Here is a 20,227-nt window from a genome sequence, read left to right on the forward strand (position 1 = left end):
AAGAAAGTGGTGGTTCATTCTAGATTCAGGAGCAGCATTTTTATCAGTTATCAACTTTCCTTAACAGCTGAGAAATTAACCTTTTTTAATGCCTACATTTACCCAGGTGTGTAAGGTTGGTGTGTATTTCGGTGTAGAAATGTAGCTGTTAATACATGAAGGTGAAATAATATCTAGGGCAGAACGCAACAAGGCAGAAGACGAATGTTTAAAATGTGGAGGAAAGGTCAAATCCTTTGTCGCATGTAGAAAAAGGCCTCACACAGACCTTAGGTTCATCTTCTCCACTACATGTACCATCCGCTTCAGCCTGGAAGAAACTAAAGGTGGGCCGAGACTTGAACCCATGACACATGGGTCGCACGCTCACCAAAATTGCATTTCAAATAATAATTATTCAGGTTAAATGGGGAACAGGGGCAGAAATGGGAGGTAGTGGAAACTAACTACTTTATATTGGGTGTTAAATGTTTGCAGCATTTCTCAAAATGCCGGCTTTTCAACCATATTAAAGAGGAGCATCTCTTTGATGACTGTCGAAATGGAAATTATCGCACTCTTTTTAATTTATCATGCAATTTAATTGATTTATTGCTTATTGTGACAGGCTTTCTGAATCCCACTTTATCTCCTTGGTCTTCGTAATGCTGTTTGTTCACTGATGTTCTCTAATAAACCTCCGAATTCTTCACAGAGCAGATACATTTAGATACACTTATTTTACTAATTAGGTGAATTGTAAAGGCAGTTGGTAGCACTGGATTTTATTCAGGGGTATCAGAGTTATTGGGGCTAAAATCAAAAGCACACAACTCTTTTCAGATATTTATTTGTAAGAAAATGTTGAAAGCCATACATATGACCAAATCAATGAATACCCAGTATTTCGATGCAACTTTACAAAATGCGATAAGTTTTATGATTACTTTTGTAAGTCACTCTAGCTCAGGATAGAGTTGAGATTTACAGGACTCTACATGTGTGCGCGAATGCGTCACTTTGTGCTCATCCAACTTTGGCGTTTATCTGCTTCAGACGACGGTGTGCATGCTAACAACCCACCCTTACCTGTTGGTGTGTAGCACCTTAGACCCACCTCACCTCCGTAGACTCTGCAATGTAGCCTCCTCACAGCACAGCCTCTCTGTATCTTCACCACTCCCCCTCCTCACTCCCTCCTGTATCATTCAGGGTAACGGCGCGTTGCTAAATGGAGTCGGAGCAGCTCTACCACAGAGGCTACTGCAGGAACAGCTACAACAGCATCGCCAGCGCCAGCAGTGACGAGGAGCTGCTGGATGGAGCCGGCATTATCATGGACTTCCACACCACCGAGGACGACAACCTGCTCGATGGGGACGCTGCCTCCCCAGGTAGGGAAGATGCCCCTAAGCTCCTCCCCCCAAAGAATCTGATTAATTTTTGTCTGGAAACTGAACTTCCCCCTGTCACAACTCAACCTTGACAAACCATGTTTTGATCAAACTTTAAGCGATCAATGGCATTCTGCTTTTGCCTTCTTGTGAGAGTGTAACCAAAATTGACGTCTTCAGTTCACTCTTGTGGTTGTGAATCGCCTCATTGTTGAAGTCGAGATGTTACACCACATCCGCATGTACGTGGTCACCTGTCTTGTGTCTTCTTCATCCAGATCCTTAGAAAACCTTCTGCCCATTCTTCCAAACAGCATCACAATCCTTCTGTCATTATCATCTAGAAACCCTTGCAAATGGTTGTACTTTCGTTGAGGTCAATCTTGAACAGGATATGAATCCAAGGCTGCCGATCCACACTCCTTGGTGCTGCGTTTCAGTTGATTTTTACTCTGGAGGTTTAGCTTTGCCTTCATTGCAATATTAGTCAAGTCTCACTGTAGCTGGTTAATGTTTGATAGGTGTGTCATCATTGACAGTGTTCCTCATTATGTGGGTGTGAATATGGCCAAGAATGCGAGTTTTGGTCAATGTTGATGTTGTTTTGCGTGTGTACTCTTGGATGACCCGTCTCTCTGGAATCTCTTGGTGTATTTCTTTAACCGCTATCGTGTCCAGATGACACTGATGGGCTCTTCAGCAAGTACCAACGTTGCTGATCCAATGACGTAAATCCATGGGCCAATCAATGAATGCAGTCATATGCCAATCAAATCGCTTGCAGTGAATAGCCAGTTTGTACCACCCCAGAAAGGTGGCCCCAGAAATGGGCAAGAAGTGTGCAGGATCTGCAAATGGAGACAAATCTGGTTGGGGCTAACTGGGGAAGAACTGGTTAAAGCAAATATTAGCGGACAGCAAAGCTAATATTTTTACTACATATTTTTACTACATCTTCACCCTATTGAAGCCCTACTTAAAGACTTCACTTGTGAAACTTTGAAACAGTTTGTGAAATTTTAAAATAAAGTTTTCAAATTTTTAAAATGTATTGTGTTGACGATATTTTAACTAAGTCTTCATGTCATCCACATTTCAAATTAAATATGGCGTTGGCAAATCATGAACTGTTTTATAGAACCGGTCATTGGTGTAAAGTAGGTAAAACAGGTTTGACCAGTTTAGATAGTAGTATCATCTAAATCTGATTTGGTAATTGTAAATTCATTAGACTTGGAGGCTAGAGCAGAACAGAAGTAGCCCAGAGTCGTTGATGGCAGTAAAAAAAAAAAAAAATTCTTTTAAGTCACGAGTAGAACAGATTCAGAGTTTTTTACGCTACTTCTCTGTCACATGCAAAAGATTCCTAACCTTTTGTTAGATAAAACTATTGCTGAGTAGTTTTAACACTTACTGTAAGACTTTTACCAGCTTTTTCCCTGCATAAACTCCACATCTCTGGTGTTCAAATAAGATCTCCCTCTCTCGCTCTCCGTCTCTCCCTCCCCCTACCCCTCTCCATTTCCTGTTCAGGTGTAGCTGAATGTGAATCTGGACATGAAAGGATCATTCTGATGCATCTTATGTAATTATCAGTGTTTTAAATATAAGTATAGCTTTATATAGGAGGAAACATGGCAACAGTGTATTTGTTAGTTTGTGTTGGCTTATACAACACCTTAAAGTGACAAACATTATTTAGGTAGGAAGTTGTAGGTTGATGTCAGGATCCGATTGGAGCTTGAAAGAAGTCAGTCATCTGTTTTTGTGGGATTAAATATTTCAGTTCTTTTGTGGTTCTGTTTGTTTGGATCCGGATCTCCTGCTCTAACTTTAGCGCTTTGGATTCCCAGTTTTGACGTCACAACTAGTCTTACCTGTCTAAGTCGTTTTAATATTGCTTACATAAATTGAATTCCTAGTGCTGGGCGTGAACCCGCTCACGCCTCCGCCTGCCTTCATGTTTCAGGATTTTCAAATCCTCAGTGTTTTATTTTTTCTTAGTCGTACGTTTTTGCTTTATTCAACAATTCAGTGACCCTGACAGACTTTGTCATTTCCACAAGCAGGCTGGTGTGTCCGGCTTCCTCTTCCTTCCCTGCGTCTGCCTCCCTCACATATCCTCACTGATCAAACAGAAAGCACACTCAGTTGTTGCAGTGCCACAGGAGCTCAATTTGGAGTCGGCAAATTCAAAGTGTGCGTTTCATTTCAGCATCTTTACAACTTAAATTGGCTTCTCTTTAAACCGAACAGAAAAATGTTTAAACAAGATTCCTCTAAAAGGTAAAAATCACCGTAACAAAATGAGTTAATGAGTCCTGGAGAGTGAATATAAAAGTAGATTTCATCATCGGGATGTTTTATGGGGATTATACTTTGCTTCAGTCGTCTTTGTGAAACAGAGAAAAGGCTAAGCTCAGTCGTCTCCCCGCCCAGCCCTGAGGTCATACCTTTTTCATCAATGTTAATGTTGGCTACTTCTTGACGTCAGCTTCTCATACGCTGCAGTTCTAAAAATAAATACGATGTATTTACTTACAGTCTTACTTTATTTATGGAAAATGTATTGATCCTCCACTCACCGATCTGAACCTGTCGGCTTTTATGATCCCATTGTTCCACCACGACCCAAAAACTCATAACTCAAGCTATGCTCGCTACGTGAAACCAAAATCCAATCATGAAGTGGATTTGTTACTAAAATTATTTACCCAAACGGATATTGATGAAGAAAGTCCGCCTTGCCTCACTAACTTGAACGCTATAACTCCCAGTATGCCAGAAAACGGGTTTGGCAGGAATTTAATTTTGACATTCTCGTCATCAATTTCATTTTTTTTTCTTTGTTTCACGTCCAGCTTAGAGTCCAACACAGTGAAACTATCTCCCTATGCTGCTTTGCTGTATTCATTTTTTCTTCTACATATGTTAGAAGCCCTGCATTGAAATGAGACTGCACTCTGAAAACTTGTTGGACTGACATTCAAGTGGTTAACTGAGTTAAAGTTGAGTCTTTGCATCTTAAGGCTAAAATACTCAAACACCTGATGAGCAAGTTTGGGCCGATGCAGAACAATGCAGCAGTAATTGACAGAGTTGCTCTTTGCCTTTAGGGGCATCAGAAAGCATGTCTTATATAGTGAAGCTGGATGCCCACATTTTTGGTGTCATTCTGCAATGTTGGACTCATAGCATGAAATACTTTTGTATGGTTTTCATATTAACCTGTTTGCAACATTTAAACATTTTAAAATCTTAACATTAACACTAAGCAGTGTCAGTTTTTAGGATCATGTTATAGCAGTGTGTTAAGCTTTTTACATCTTTATTGCATTATATTTAACGTCTTTGCATTGAGTTTTGCATGTTGGCATCTTTGTGGAGAGTTGATCTTTTTAAGATTGTGGTAGCGTCACATTAGCCTTTGTAGCATTCATTAACTTATATTCATTTCTTAGTGCTGGATTCGGCCTTTTTAATAATTTTGTATTACATTTTATAGCATTTGACGACCTGTTTTAACGTATCGTGTTGCATTGCGTTACCCTCTTACATATATTAGTGTAGTTCATCTTTTTAGCCTCTGAATAGAGTTACTGCAGCACTGCATAAAGGTTTTTAACATTGTTCAGTTAAGGCTCTGAATATCTTTATTGCTATTCTTTATAATTTGCCACACTGAAACGCGCGGTAATGTACTTTTAATTAGTGGCCTGGGGTGGATCTACGTGTCGAACTAGTCAGGATTTCAATGACAGATGAGTAACTTCATTCCTTTGAACCTGTTCAGCAGCCAGCCGACGCTGAACAGTCTGGATTAAAGTTCTTCTTTTGCGTTAGTCTGCAGTCTATTCTCTACCTCCTCGTGCTATTCGCGAGGGGCGTGTTCACAGAAAACTTTGCGAAGTCCTCCTCGGGTCCAGCGCTGCCGGACGCTCTGTCACCCATCACATGGAGTTCAGCACCGAAGGGCTTCGTTTGGCCAGCGAGAAGCAAAGGAACAAAAAGGATCAAACTGAAGCTGGTTTTACAGGAGACGGTTTAGGTTTGATTTGATGATCTCACTAATATTCCTTGAGGAAGGAGGTGAAAAGCTGTGGCTGAAATCACCTGAATTAGCCGCCACCAACAATGTGGCACCTGAAGGTAAGAACCACAAAGGTCTAAAGCATGACAAGCTGATGTTTTACCTATTGGGTCGCTAAGATCACACTTTAAGTCTAGGGAATTGCAAAGGATTATTTTTGTTTTATGTAGTAACATGCTATTAAATTGAGTTGCCCCAATGCCTCTGAAATGTAATGGATGTGAACTACGTTGGATTTTAAATCTTTTTAAGCTTCTGTGTGGTAGGATTGAGGTTACAATGTGTAGCAACAAACCAAATTTTTAAGAACCTAAGGCAGAAAACGGCAGACTGTAATAATAGTAATTTACATGCGGTTTACATGTCATTCTGACTTGGAGAACGCCTACAAAAGCTTTAAGATCTTGTTTGTGGTTTCGTGAAGCCTTTATTTGATTGTAAGCAGTTTGCAGGTATTCCAAATCAAATTGTTGCAACAGCACATTCATTTTTGTTTCATAATAGTTTGGTGTAAGTGAGAAAAGAAGCACGCTGTGTTTTGCATCACATTATCCCAAGGTTTTTGTTGATTGTTCATGATTACGCTGATGTCAAAGTGAAAATCTGCGTTTAGCTCATTAGTCATTTGATTTTAAGCAAAACACCGAGGCTTGCAGGTTGCTACTGCAAACATCTGTCAGAAAGTGAGTGGGTCACTCTCAGGAGCTCAGTGTGCTACCATGATCGGATGCCATCTGTGCACCAGAGTTTGATGTGAAATGTCCTTATGGTTGATGGTTGGTGGTGTTTTATCACAGTGGAAGTGCAGATTACAACTTAATCAGAGGCCACCAGTTGTCTGTGTAGTCCAGTTGTGCCCAAAGTGGGTCCCTGAGGGCCGGCATCTTGCATATTTTAGTTCTCCCTGGTTTAACGCACCTGGATTCAATGATGGCTAACGAGCCATTGTCATGTTGAGAAGGTTGTTACTACCACTAGGGAGAGAAGTAAAACACACAGAAAGGACCGACTTTGGGCAGCCCTGGTGTAGTCGATGGCTACAGACTTCCAAACTTCATTAGGCTTCAGATTAGCTCAAGAAGCAGAACGTTTTATGAGTGAGTGAGAGTTTCATGGATTGTTTCTCTTTGGACAAGCAGTGGCAGTACAACGGAAACCATCAGATACAGTGACAAAAAGTCATTGGCAATCTCAAGACAGATGACTCCTTTGCCTGATATTTTCATATAAAAACTACAAAAAATGGCAAAAAAATTGATTAAATGACCACCACCTGATCAATTCTGTATCGTCTTTGCACAAAACGTTTTTTTTGTTACACTATTCTACAAGAAAAAGGAGGGGGGAAAAAGTGTTCCTTTACAGATTACTTGAGTTTTTTTGTTTTGTTTTTTTTTACAATTGTAAAGATTTTAATGTCAAACAAAGACGAATACAAAAGTAGCTTTGGAAAAGGGATTTAAGGCGATGTTTAACGTTTGATTTGGATAAATTAGTCTCTTTTCTAAGAAAATCAACGTCTCCAGGCCTGAATCCAACAATGTCACTCAACTGGATTTTTTAAATGTATTTTTTTTAAAGAAAAGCTAAAAAAAAAAAAAAGGCAGAGCAACCCATTTCCTCCAGCAACAACTAATGAGGGGAAAAGACATAATTGATATTCAAAAAAAAAAAAAATCTGAGTCTGTTATTTAAAACCTTCAGCTTTAGGAATCTAAAAATGACTTATTTTAGTCATGATTTATGTGCTAATCTTACAGGGATTCCTCTACATGTAACTGATCATGGTGCTCCACGACGCCAATCTAAAAGTGACCACAACTTCAGAATTACATTTTTTAAAAATATGTGTTAAAACGATGTGAAATATGTGCACTTATACTAACCAAAATTACCATGAAATGTTGAAATATGCTCAGTGCTCAGCATTGTGAGGCGGTTCTCTCAAGATCTGACGAATATAGAAGTGATGGTAATCTGTAACCGTGACACTTGTAATATTTAAATATTCCTGACGCCTCATCCCACCACCATGGTTTTAAAAAAAATTCTGCCTTAATTATTTTTATTTACTTGTTCATTTATTTCAAACATGATGGAAGTTTAAAATCACACACATGAACAAGGAATGCAAAAGACACATATTTTTGTTCCACAGTAATTGTAACATGCTAAAAGGAAGAAAGAAACTTATGAACTCCTACCTCATAAATCAAATCTGAAAAAATAAACGTAAGCTAATTAATTTTCCATTTTATCTGGATTTACATATGTCAAATATGCATCCATACCCACACACGTTAGCCTCAATTTACATAAACACATTAGTGCTGTTTATCACTCATATTTCTATATCTTGTGATAACGTCCTCCTTAAATTTCCTTTTAAATTAGTATAAAATGTTGACTTTGTTTTATCTCCTCATTTAACTTCCTTTAGCCAACTTCAATTTTACACCATGAATTAGGACACGATTCACGGTGTATTGATTTGAAATATAACTTGTTTAAGCAAACATTTAACAAGAAGCAATGTCAAAATATAACATTTTATATAAAAAGTAAGATCAAGATATTCTTATGTAATATGGTAAACCAGTTTTTGTTACCAGTCTACATTTTTCCTTCACTCAGTACTTTATTTTTTTACTAGCAGGAGCTTAATTCTTCTTCTTATTATTATTATCGTTATTATTATCCAAATCATTTAATGAGGATAAACTGTCATTTGGCTCAGCTCTGAGAATGAGCCGGTCCATTTTAAATGCCGTCAGCAGCTTATCTAAACCCCCCTGTGACCCGACACTTTGGTCTCTCCCGTTCAGCCTCAGGACTCTCAGACCTCCCATAGCAACCAAAGCAGGCAGGGCTGACCGGCTCTGCGTGATCGGCTTTCTGTGTGTGTGTGTGTGTGTGAGGGAGATGACATCATCAGCCCTCAGAGTCAGCTGCTGCAGTGGAGAGCGAGATAAAAAGAAAAGGGAGGGGAGGGAAAGGCAGGACCGTGCGTCGTCACACACATTTCTCTCCCCTCTCCATCGCTCACACACTCGCACACACTCTCAGCGTCACACAGCCCTGCTTGTCTTCCCTTGGTAAACATGGCTGCAGCAGTGAGAGGAGTCCCAGTGAAGCCCAGCTCGGTTTTAGCCTAGCTTCTTTCTGAGTGTCGTTATGGAGGAGGAGGACGCGGCGGCCGACCCCTATCTGCCCTACGACGGGGGAGGGGACACCATTCCCCTGCAGGAGATCCCTAGAAGAGGTACGCCACGTCTTCTCCGATTCCCTCGTTTCCTCACGCCTCTACCACAACAGAGGCCGACATCCTCCGCCTTCCTCCCAGGGAATGCGTGGATCTGTACGGGAGACGGACGCAGCGCAGGTTCAGCAGCCGCAAACGTTGGGGCGTAAAAACCAAACGTTTTTTTTATGAATACAGCTCCTGTTAACGTTCAGGACTCTGTTGATCATTGACTGGCCGTGTGTGTGAGAGTAAGTGAGTGTGTGTGCGTGCGTGCAAAAGATGACGAGATAAAGGAGGAGCTGATTTCGCATGAGAGCGTCAGCCTGTTTGCAGAACACCTTACAGACCTTTATCTGTAAGGAAGGACATGTTGAGCCTCAATGTGTTGATTTAATGTTGCCGTATGAAGACATGCAGTACGTAGGGAACACTTGTTGGTTGGTTTCAGTGTCTTACCGCGTGGAACTGGTTCTGCTGGATCAGGTTGTCGGGTTTTCTGATTGGCATGGTGACATTTTCAGTCCTGGAGCTTTATCTTGGTCTTCATACGTGGCCTTTAGGGAGGTTTTGTTCCTCTGAGCTCTGTTAGATTATCACAGTGAGCGAGCAAAGACACAACACTCCTAGAGTTAAGGACACAATAACATATCCCTGTCTTATTTCTCTATTCACTTAGATAAATTGTCTGTTTCCTACTCCCCTTTTAGTGAAATCACCAGAGACTGCAGTGCAAATAAATCAGTTCCAGCCGTGTTTTTGCCAAACAGAACTGTAGTAATTTAGTCATTCTGGGGTTGTTGGCCTCCAAGTTTTTGGCCTTTTCTTGATCTGTTGTCACTACATCATTGGTAAACACCAAATGTAACTCCTTGAATTCACGCTCAGTAATATTTCTTTATTCAAAAACACCCTCTCAGATCTGTTTCACCCCGTCTCCATGCGGTAAATCCACAGGAAAAGACTGTTAAGGATGGATCTGTACCAATCAATCGGCCATAGATCAAAATCAGTGTTCCCTTCACCATCTCCAGTCAGTGAGCAGCAGGGCGAATACTCAAAATCTTATTACTTTTTTTGTTCCCAGTCACTAATTGCATCAAACTTGCTGGCTTAAATCCTTGATCTCGTATTGATTTAAAAATTGCTACATTTGACTGTTTTTGCAACAATAAGGTTGAGAGGTTTGTTTTTTTGTTTGTTTTTTTTGCTTTCTGATGTTGCACTGTAGAAATGACATATCATTGTTTAGACCATCAGTTTGGACTGAACCAGCTGGTGATTTATTTGCACTGACAAGAGGCAGGATGGTTTCCTGATTCCTGATAGTTTCATCTGGTTTCTTGTTCTTTACATGCCTTTTTTCCACCTTCCTTTCTGCTTGTGTTCAGTACTTTTCCTGTCGTTTCACGTTATTACATTACTTAATTTCTGAATTTATTTGTTTCGGGTTTTTCTTTGTTGCTACCAACACCTGGTGAAAATGTCATGTCGATTGCACCGTTAGAAATATGGTTACTATGAAAATTGTGACGCATTCATTACTTATTTTACCAATCTGATTTGATAGGTTTGAAAGCAAACTGGTAATATCCGTCAGTCAGAAAAGCCTGATTATTAAATATCTGGTTAAAGATGAAGTACAATTTAGCATCTTTGGGATGGAGACAGAACCTCCAGCGATATTCCCGTCCTCCTCTGGGGACCTGGCCGGCGCCGGTCGGCAGCGGAGGCTCGTTGGGGCTCAGTCGGGCTGTCGGGGTCAGTCCGCGATCACATGACGGCTGAGCAGGCTCGCTCTGCTTCAGTCCTGCTGATACAGAGCGTCTTAACCGGCTGCCTGCAAAACCTCCCTGAGCTGATTCACTCCACGACGGTGGAAAGGCCTCCGCAATTTAACTACAGAAACATTAACAACGATTATTAGACGTTAGTAATTCAGTTGGCATTCAACATTCAGTTGTTCGTTTTCGAGAAGTGGCGTTGACAGTCAGCGACCCTACAGCCAGCGGGGCGTATTAGTTGTTAAGCAGAATGTGCAGCGTCACTCTACACAGGGAAGAAACTGAGGAAACATTATTGTGTGTGTGTGTGTGTGTGTGTGTGTGTGTGTGTGTGTGTGTGTGTGTGTGTGTGTGTGTGTGTGTGTGTGTGTGTGTGTCTTTTGCCTGGATGTTTGCTGGAGCATAGAAAGCATATGACATGCGGATGCCGTCCCCTTCAATCTCTGTTTTCCATGTTGTCACCACTACTTTCCTCGTTCAGCCTTATGTTAATGCAGCTTCATAAGCAGCTTGTCTGATTTATCTCGACACTTGGACGGCGTTTCTTTGACTAGAAAAGGTCATTTTTGCTTTAAAATGGTTTTTCAAATCGTAAAACTGTTTTTTCGCTCGCCGTCACTAAACAACCCAGTTTGTTGTGTCAAATTGGTATATTAAATCACCAGACTGCTTGTATTTTTGGTAATTTTTTATTGTTTAGATGGGTGTAATTTTCCATCCCGGTGCAGCAAAAGTTATAACTGTGACGCCTTGAAACCATTTCAAGGCGTCACAGTTATAATCTAACAATACAGAATCCAGTAGAAATCAGTTCATTCTTGTCGTCTTTTTATTGAGCGATACTCGCATACTCCAGGATAAACAGAGATTTGTGAAGCTCCAATAGAGTGGACATGAATATGACTTGTTATTGCAGGAGTTTCATTAGGATCGCTGATGGACACTGTAAAGTGAGTCCTATTCAGTGCCATTTATTTTTATTATTTCTCGTCGTTTCTACTTGTTGGAAAATTCATACAGCAGGTTGTCCTTTTATTAAAATCATAAACTATTATGTTTAATCCCTATTCATATGTAATTTGTGGAAATCGGTGACGCCCATCAGATCATTTTAACAAGTAAAACAACAACATAATGTTACATAAACAAACCTGTGAATATTCTCCTTACACTTCTAGGATACAACACAGATTATAATTTAGTTCTTTTATCAAGTCTGAGAGCTAGTGATGAGTGTTTTTGTTCAGATTAATAACTTTAAATTGCACTCTGCTCCAGAAGTACTCGATAGTCTTTTTTTTTTTTTACTTGTGATATTTTGAGTCACTCCTGTAAACACTCTCCTGTACATTGAATCTGATGAGTCAAAGGAAACCTGATCATCACTGTGTAGTAGCACCAGCTTATATCTGCTGATGAACTGAGAATATCACACCACTGTCTCGCTTGTTTTGGGTGCAGAAGGTTTATTTACAGGTGCAGATTCCTAGAGTAAAGTCTAAACTCCATATAATTTCACTGTTGTGTCAACAATAGGATGCTAATTGTCTCCGCTCTCCTCTCCCACACACAGGTTTCTTTTGAAATGAGAAACTTTCATGTGAAAATGTTTGCGTTAATCCCAAAGTTGACCTCATTTCACTTTAAAACTACAACGACCAAGTCCTCAGAGATAACACTCTTCCGTATCTGGTCCCAGTTTTTCCTCCCACACCTTCCACGAGGAGAACTTTATAGAAAATAACACGCAGTCCAATTTTATGTTCATATTTTAAAGTCAAAATTCAGAAAATCCTAATTTCACTCTAGGTTTTCTCCTCTTTTTTTTTAAACAGAAATGCAGCTCAGGACACTTTCATGCACTTTCTCTCCAATAACTGTTCATTTCTGGTCTCAGGATACAAATCAGGGACAATTTTGAAACGGAAGAATAGTCTAGCGTAGTTGGTGGCGTGTCAATATCGGCTTATTACCATGAATCATGTTGCTCTGATGCTGCTTTATGGCCACTTTTATGACTCTTGTTCAAACCGCTTATGTTTGTTTTTAAGTTTAGTACGTATTGGGGGGGGATTTACGGCTATGAACAAACATATCTCCGATGGCAATTACCCTGATAAAACTGCAGGAATGCCTAATGAAAGGAATACCCCTTCTACTTCTCCGCCCTTCTTCACAATACATCCACGATGACTGATGTGCTTTTTTATTGGGGTTTGATGAGATAAAGCAGCACATAGTAGAGCGTAGCTATGAAGCAAAAGGACAGAGATACGTGGTTTTACTTTTTTTTTTTTTCACTATATGGTGAAATAAAGGATTTTAAGCTTATTTGATGCGTTCTTGCTCAGCTCTAGCTTTAGCGCAGAGGAAAGCACGCAGAATGCAGCGCTGAACGGTGAATATATGCAACACACAGTGAGTTTTGTAGCAGCTGTCAAACCCTCAGTAACATCCTCGGCTTGCAGCTGGCGGCTCGGCGCAGGACGTCGAAAAAAATGCAACAACGTTCTTGGCTCATGTAGGACACACCTGTCTGAATGAACCAGTGATTAATCACAACGGGTCATTCAGTATTAAGAACATAGAACGAGAATCTCATGAAATAAACGGCTGCAGTAGGAGGTTTTGAATGAATCGGTTCATTATTGGATCTCGCACCTCAAAGATCACGTTACTCCGTGTTCGTTTTAGTCTCCTTTACGTTAGGGTTTCTGCAGGTTTCATCAACTCACATTTAACTCAACTCACCCTAACCCTAACCCTACCCTAACCCATTTTTTGTACATAACGCACCTAACCTTGTGTGCCTGAGTCAATGTCAACCAGCCAAATGTAAGTGTAAATTTACATTTGTACCATCCATCCATCCATCCATCCATTTTCTTGCACCTTTTTTCCCTCAGTGGGGTCGGGAGGGTTGCTGGTGCCCATCTCCAGCCAACGTTTCGGGCGAGAGGCGGGGTACACCCTGGACAGGTCGCCAGTCTGTCGCAGGGCACAGACTGGTGACCTGTCTGTGCCCTAAGAACATACAACGAGAATCTCATGAATTCTCGTGAGAATTTGAGATTCTCACGAATTCTGGTACAAATGGTCCAGATGATCCATTTGTACCAGATGGACGCAAAAAGCTATCTTAGCTAACAAGGGTAGCTAAGTTATCAGCTAGTTAGCGGTAGCCTGAACCATCTTGAGTCCCAGAACGCAGCGAAGATGAGTGCAGGTGACTCAGATATTTGCATGATAGAAAAATCTCACCCGAAAAAGAACTAGATACAATATACGAGATAAAATGGTCTTGCTGCATCAAAATTTACGATGTGATTGACTTATTTAGGGCCGCCTTACTTTTCCCCTCTCATAAATTTAAGGCCTTAATTTTAGGATTTAAGACCTTTTAAGAATGGGCAGACGTCCTGTAAATGGCACTGTTTATCTCAACGTTTCTGAGCCAGGAGGTGCGTGTGTGTGTTTAGTGCAGCCCGGCTGTGGGTTCTGTTTTTAAAAGTCACGCATCAGAACCTGGACACCCCGTATTCATGAGAATTGGGCTAATATCGCTGAAAGCAGGAGAAACGAGTTGAATCCCTGCTACATGCCTCACTTCATCTTTGTTGTCTCCCTTCAGTAAAACACACAACAACGTCTTTGTGTGGCTCATGAATACTTGGTGTCTTCAGAACGAGGCGGTCAAATGCCACAAGACGGCTTTTCAGTCGGGATTTGTGAAAGTTACGTCTGATTCTCTGCGTTGTAAAGACATGAAACTGAAATGATTTAATTCTGAAGGGGTGGGCATTTAATGTAGGATTTTTATCATGATGCAATAAATTGCAATTGTTCATTAAAAGCCTTAACACTGTCTATTATTTTTTTTACGATTTTTTTTTTCCAAAGGTTTTTTCAATTAATGCGTTAATGTTTCCCACTGAACCGAACAGAAACTGTCATGTGGATTAGTACAAACTCTTACTCCCTGTGTTTTTTTTGTTTTTGTTTTTATTGTTCTGCAGGCTCAAACTACGCCATGTCTAATGGCGGCGGGGCAGCCAGTAGTACCACCCATCTGTTGGACTTCCTGGAGGAGCCCATTCCAGGAGTGGGAACGTACGACGACTTCCACACCATCGACTGGGTGCGCGAGAAGTGCAAGGATCGCGAGAGACACAGGAAGGTGAGGACACCGAGAGGAACGCGTAAAAAAAATAAAGACGTTTTCATAATGATGGAGAACATTCATGAAGATCCAACCGGTCCTGTACAAAGTGGAAAACATGAGAGATGATTTATTACCACTTTGCAAAGCCCGGATCAAAATGAGGACATAAAATTGTGGGTAAAAATGTCAAATGAAGTTACTTTTTAAACACTGCCAAACTGTTCCAAAAAAAATGAAAATGCAACATTTCTGCAACATCGTAAAAAGTTTAAAATGTGTTGTGTAAAGGACAGGTGAGCTAAGACTGCAGCTTCCTGTTCACAAAGATTTGAGGCTGTAACTGCAGCCAATGTTTTTTTTGTTTTGTTTTTTGTTTTTTTGAGAGGAGCTTCTATCTTTAATAAATTTGCAAACACTCCAAATGATCATAATGACATATTTGTGTGCAGAACAACAAAATGTGGAAAAAATGTAATGTACTGCATGTCATAATAAAAGCCTCAAATTCTACTAAAACTTGCAAAACCAAAAACAAACACATTCACTTCGTCTAGATTTTCTGTGGGGATTTTTTTGTTATCTCCGCTTTCACCCCAGTTTAAATCAACATTTTTTTACTCTACACTCTCATGAACGCACCGTGCGTTCTTCCTCCTGCCTCTGTTTTTGCTCAAATATTGACTCACTGTCTTGGCAATCTCTCCACGCATGTTTCAGTGCAGAACGTTTAGATGCTGATAAGACTTTAAATGATATTTGAATACTTTGTTTTTTATGACCCGGTCGCGCCTGGCGTACAGGAAGTGCTGTAGTAAAACCGCTTCATTAAATCAACAGTGGAAATCATACCAGAAAACCTGCAGCAGATTACAGAGCTGCTTCAGACCGGAATCGTTTCCCCAACCTTTGACCTACTTTTATATCAGTCTGTGTTTTTTTTTTTTTTTGTTTGTTCTCCCGTTCTTTATTCCTTTTAATTAGTTTAAATTTGCCTCATCGTGTCTGCACAGATCAACAGCAAGAAGAAAGAGTCGGCATGGGAGTTCACCAAGAGCCTGTACGACGCCTGGTCCGGGTGGCTGGTCGTGACGCTCACCGGCTTGGCATCAGGTAACCAACTCGCCGAACGACGAATCGGACGGCCCGTATCTCCTGTGCCAGTGACTCTCACATGCTCTGCCTGAGGCACCCTCTGCTGTTTCCTCCCCAACTTATCTTCTGATCTCACTTCTCCCCGGCGCGTCGTTCTGCAGAGCATTGCCAGACACAGTCCAGTCACTTACTGTCTGCAAAAAAACAGAACGAGGCAACCTTGCCGCCAGTCTTTGCTTTAAAAAACTATCCAGCTGCTGAGAAATAAAAATGTGTTGGCTTTATTTGTGTTTAATTTGGTGTTGGATAGCGTTTCATCTAACCCATTACAAAAATATGAATTACATTTTGTCGCAGCAGGTTGTTTATTCCTCAAAATTGAATTTTAAAGACTGTACAATAGCGTAATTTTAAAGTCAAAAGAAAATGATACATGGTTTTAAAACAAATGTTTGACAAATAAAAATCTGAAAAGTGTGGCGTTCATTTGTATTCACCCCTCCAAGTCAGAAATTTTCCACGATGGTATGTCTACTAGCTTTGCACGTCTAGAAGCTGAGATGTTTGCTTCTTTTCTTCTTTTTAAAACTCGTGTTCCTTGTTCTGCATGATGATTTTTGGTGTTGCTCACATGACGGCTGGATTCATGAGATTACTCCTTTATTACATGATTTCAGAAGGAAATTGACTGAATTGGATTGTATTCCGTTGTCCAAGGAGTAAACGGGGTTAAACATAAACGTTTTGAGAATTTTTTTTTTCTTAAGGATTTTGAAAACCATGTGTCGTTTTCTTTTTACTGTATATTTACGCTGTACTTTCTGTTGGTGAACCACCAAAAGTCCCAATGAAATTGAATTGAAGTTTGTGGCTGCAATATGACAAAATGTGGAAAAATTATTCAGTAGTTTGCGTACAAACGCTGCGGACTCTGGTGAAATGTTTTTATTTCTTGAAGGATTAGTGGTAATAGTATTCATCATACACGAGGCTTTAACAGCTAAAGCTATGGAACAGTTTCAGAAAATCACTGAATCTAGTGCAACGTCATGTTAAACCAAAGACTGTCCGCTGTAAACGTCAGGAGGATTTTGAGTCGCAGATCATTTTTTGTAGCCTGTGTCTGGATTACAAACAGGCAAACTTTCACATCATTCCTCTTTTTATTTTTTCCCCTTGTCCCGCTTTCTGTCTCCCTGCCTCCGTCTTCTCTCCCGACTTCCTCCTTCCTGTTTCTGTCCCTCCGCCAGGTGCTTTGGCTGGCCTGATTGACATTGCTGCTGATTGGATGAATGACCTGAAGGAAGGTGTTTGTCTGAGCGCCATGTGGTTCAACCACGAGCAGTGCTGCTGGACGTCCAATGAGACCACCTTCGCTGAGAGGGACAAGTGTCCTCAGTGGAAGAGCTGGGCCGAACTAATATTGGGACAGGCCGAGGTAGACTGACGGACCGGTCTTCTTTTATACCAAAAATGTATAATTTATGCGTCTTAAATATATATCTTATATATATCGTTTTAAATATCATTCCATTTTTACAAGTAGTGAATGGAAGCAGCTGAAAGTCTCACCATACTCAGTACATGTTTGCTCAGTTCAGCTTTGCTATCATAGCAAATCTTTCAAAATGTGAAGATTCACTCCGTCACAGTGGAGTTTTAAAGTTAATTACCTGCTTAAGATTTTCTTTTCATATTTAACTATTAAAAAGCTTTTCACACTGAGATTTGAACCCTGCAGTGGAGATTGTTTTTCTGTACAACTGTGTGCATGTGGTGAAAGCGTTTTCAGGTCATGACCCCTCTCGCTTCAGGGCCCCGGCTCTTACATCATGAACTACTTCATGTACATCTACTGGGCTCTGTCCTTCGCCTTCCTGGCCGTCTGTCTGGTCAAGGTTTTTGCTCCGTATGCCTGCGGCTCAGGAATCCCAGAGGTGAGGAGAACAGTATGAATCTCTTTACGAAAACACGGTTCAGACTTTCCCCTGCACAGTTACCTATTTTTCTTAAGTTGAAGCAAGTTGGGGAGGTTTTTATGAGCACGTCTCTTAGTGTTTCCCACATTAGGTTGTTTTGTGTGGGTGATAATTCAGGGTCCTTAAAAAGTAATAAATTTGTGTGTCTAAAATAAGGTCTTAAAAGATTTTTTTTAGTGCAAATCACAAGTCTTAAGTTTGTTGTGGCAGGACCTTTTACTTGATTTTTCTGTTAATTGAGGTAGTTGCAGCTATTGGTAACTAGCTGTTAGTTTACCTTTGCTGGAAAGCTAGCTTTTTGTCATATGTCATGAGAAAGTGAAAATTTTTCTCCAGTTGGCTGGATGACGTTTTTTTTCGCCAACCCGTACAAGACTGGGTTCAAAAGAACTTTTAACGTTGGGACCACGGGGCTCAAAGCTGTAGACCTGTATGCAGTGTGAGAAGCACAAAGCAGCAAGTCCTCCCATCCATCCCTTACGTTTATTGTCTTATGAGGTCTTAAATTTCATTGACGATGGTATTAAAAAAAGGTCTTGAAGTCTTAAGTTTGACTTGTTGAAACCTGCAGAAAACTCTGAAATAACAGTTTTCTTCTACTAGTTTGTTTTTCTTTTTTCTTTTGAGTTTGTGTTTTAATTAAGTTTACCACGGTAGTAGCAGTGAAATGCAAAACCAAAATGATCAGCTTCTCTTCTCCCACCCTGCTCTTCTCTGCACACAGATCAAGACAATCCTGAGTGGGTTCATCATCCGGGGCTACTTGGGCAAGTGGACCCTGATGATTAAGACCATCACTCTGGTGCTGGCGGTGGCGTCGGGGCTCAGCCTGGGGAAGGAGGGCCCCCTGGTCCATGTGGCCTGCTGCTGCGGGAACATCTTCTCCTACCTCTTCCCCAAGTACAGCAAGAACGAGGCCAAGAAGCGAGAGGTGAGGGAGCAGACGTTTAGCTTTGATTTAAAGGAACTCAGAGTTTCAGCATCTTTGCAGTTTTCTGGTAGTTTGTTCCAGATTTGTGGTGCGTAGAAACTTACGAGTTCAACTCTCTCAGGTTCTGTCGGCTGCATCGGCTGCTGGGGTCTCTGTAGCTTTCGGAGCACCGATTGGAGGAGTTCTGTTCAGCTTGGAAGAGGTAGGTCAGCTCCTCAGTGTCGTTTTTCTGCTTTTCAATCCCGAGGCCAAACTTGAACCCTCCACACTGGGCTCTCTTCCTGCAGGTGAGCTACTACTTCCCTCTGAAGACCCTGTGGCGCTCCTTCTTCGCTGCCCTGGTGGCAGCCTTCGTGCTGCGCTCCATCAACCCCTTCGGTAACAGCCGCCTGGTGCTGTTCTACGTGGAGTACCACACTCCCTGGTACCTCTTTGAGCTCATCCCATTCATCCTTCTGGGGGTGTTCGGAGGACTCTGGGGCGCCTTCTTCATCCGAGCCAACATCGCCTGGTGCCGGAGACGCAAGTCCACGCGCTTTGGTGTGTTGACATGGTGTCTATGCATCCTTCAATAGTCTGAAGGCAATTTTTTTTTTTTAATTAAGGCCTTAAAATGCCACAGGTCACCTCAAACCAGTTTTTCTCTAAACCCAGAAGGTTTAGACTTCAGACGATGTGAAGAGTTTTTATATGTTTTCTACTCTGACGCTGTTGTCTCTCTCTTTAGGGAAGTACCCGGTGTTGGAGGTGATCCTGGTGGCCGCCATAACAGCGGTGGTTGCTTTCCCCAACCCCTATACCCGTCAGAACACCAGTGAGCTGATCAAAGAGCTGTTCACCGACTGCGGCCCGCTGGAATCCTCCCAGCTGTGCCAGTACCGCAGCCAGATGAACGGCAGCACCGCTTACACGGACAACCCCAACCAGCCGGCGGAGCCGGGCGTCTACTCAGCCATGTGGCAGCTCTGCCTGGCGCTCATCTTTAAAATCATCATGACTATATTCACGTTTGGACTGAAGGTGATCCGTTGCAGAATGTTTTCCCTAAAGCAAGCCGATGTTTTTCCCGGCCTGAACCCGTAGCGTCACCTGAACCCCCTCACTGCGTCTCGTCCTTCAGGTACCGTCGGGCTTGTTCATCCCCAGCATGGCCATTGGAGCAATCGCAGGGCGAATTGTCGGCATCGCCATGGAGCAGCTGGCGTATTACCACCACGACTGGTTCCTGTTCAAAGAGTGGTGCGAGGTCGGAGCCGACTGCATCACTCCGGGCCTCTACGCGATGGTGGGGGCCGCAGCGTGTTTGGGTGGGTAACCCAAGAGTTAAAACCTTGTACGTCGGTGGACCGCTGCCAGATTTACACCGCCTTTTTTTAAAGTTAATATTGCAAAGGAAAGATTCCTTTTAAGTTTTATGTATTAGAGATGGTTTAAGTGATCTAAGGCTATGTTCACACAGCAGGTGAATGCAAATTGGATATTTCTGCCCGTATGCGTCCCATATCCGACTCTTCAGTCTGAACGACCCAATTCCGATATTTTCAACCTCAAAAAAAATCAGATATGTGCCACTTC

At 41.5% G+C, this 20,227-nt stretch overlaps 1 protein-coding gene across 6 annotated transcripts in view; it reads left to right on the forward strand.

Annotated features, from left to right (window-relative positions):
• clcn3 (chloride channel 3) overlaps nucleotides 1-20,227 on the forward strand; it is a 37,884-nt gene that overhangs the window by 6,325 nt on the left and 11,332 nt on the right. For 3 of the 6 annotated variants that reach the window (XM_008427922.2, XM_008427927.2, XM_008427926.2), the window contains exons 2-11: nucleotides 1,192-1,373; nucleotides 14,505-14,665; nucleotides 15,661-15,760; nucleotides 16,993-17,180; nucleotides 17,557-17,679; nucleotides 18,446-18,652; nucleotides 18,774-18,854; nucleotides 18,940-19,192; nucleotides 19,380-19,672; nucleotides 19,773-19,959. In XM_008427922.2, coding sequence (XP_008426144.1) covers nucleotides 1,211-1,373; nucleotides 14,505-14,665; nucleotides 15,661-15,760; nucleotides 16,993-17,180; nucleotides 17,557-17,679; nucleotides 18,446-18,652; nucleotides 18,774-18,854; nucleotides 18,940-19,192; nucleotides 19,380-19,672; nucleotides 19,773-19,959 — 1,756 coding nt within the window. In that variant the 5' untranslated portion in view covers nucleotides 1,192-1,210. Of the gene's footprint in view, nucleotides 1-1,191; nucleotides 1,374-8,361; nucleotides 8,726-14,504; nucleotides 14,666-15,660; nucleotides 15,761-16,992; nucleotides 17,181-17,556; nucleotides 17,680-18,445; nucleotides 18,653-18,773; nucleotides 18,855-18,939; nucleotides 19,193-19,379; nucleotides 19,673-19,772; nucleotides 19,960-20,227 lie in introns of those variants that run through there. The other 3 variants (XM_008427923.2, XM_008427928.2, XM_008427924.2) reach the window with 3 other exon arrangements.

The sequence above is a fragment of the Poecilia reticulata genome, linkage group LG14 (genome assembly GCF_000633615.1).
Source record: "Poecilia reticulata strain Guanapo linkage group LG14, Guppy_female_1.0+MT, whole genome shotgun sequence".
Taxonomy (NCBI): domain Eukaryota; kingdom Metazoa; phylum Chordata; class Actinopteri; order Cyprinodontiformes; family Poeciliidae; genus Poecilia; species Poecilia reticulata.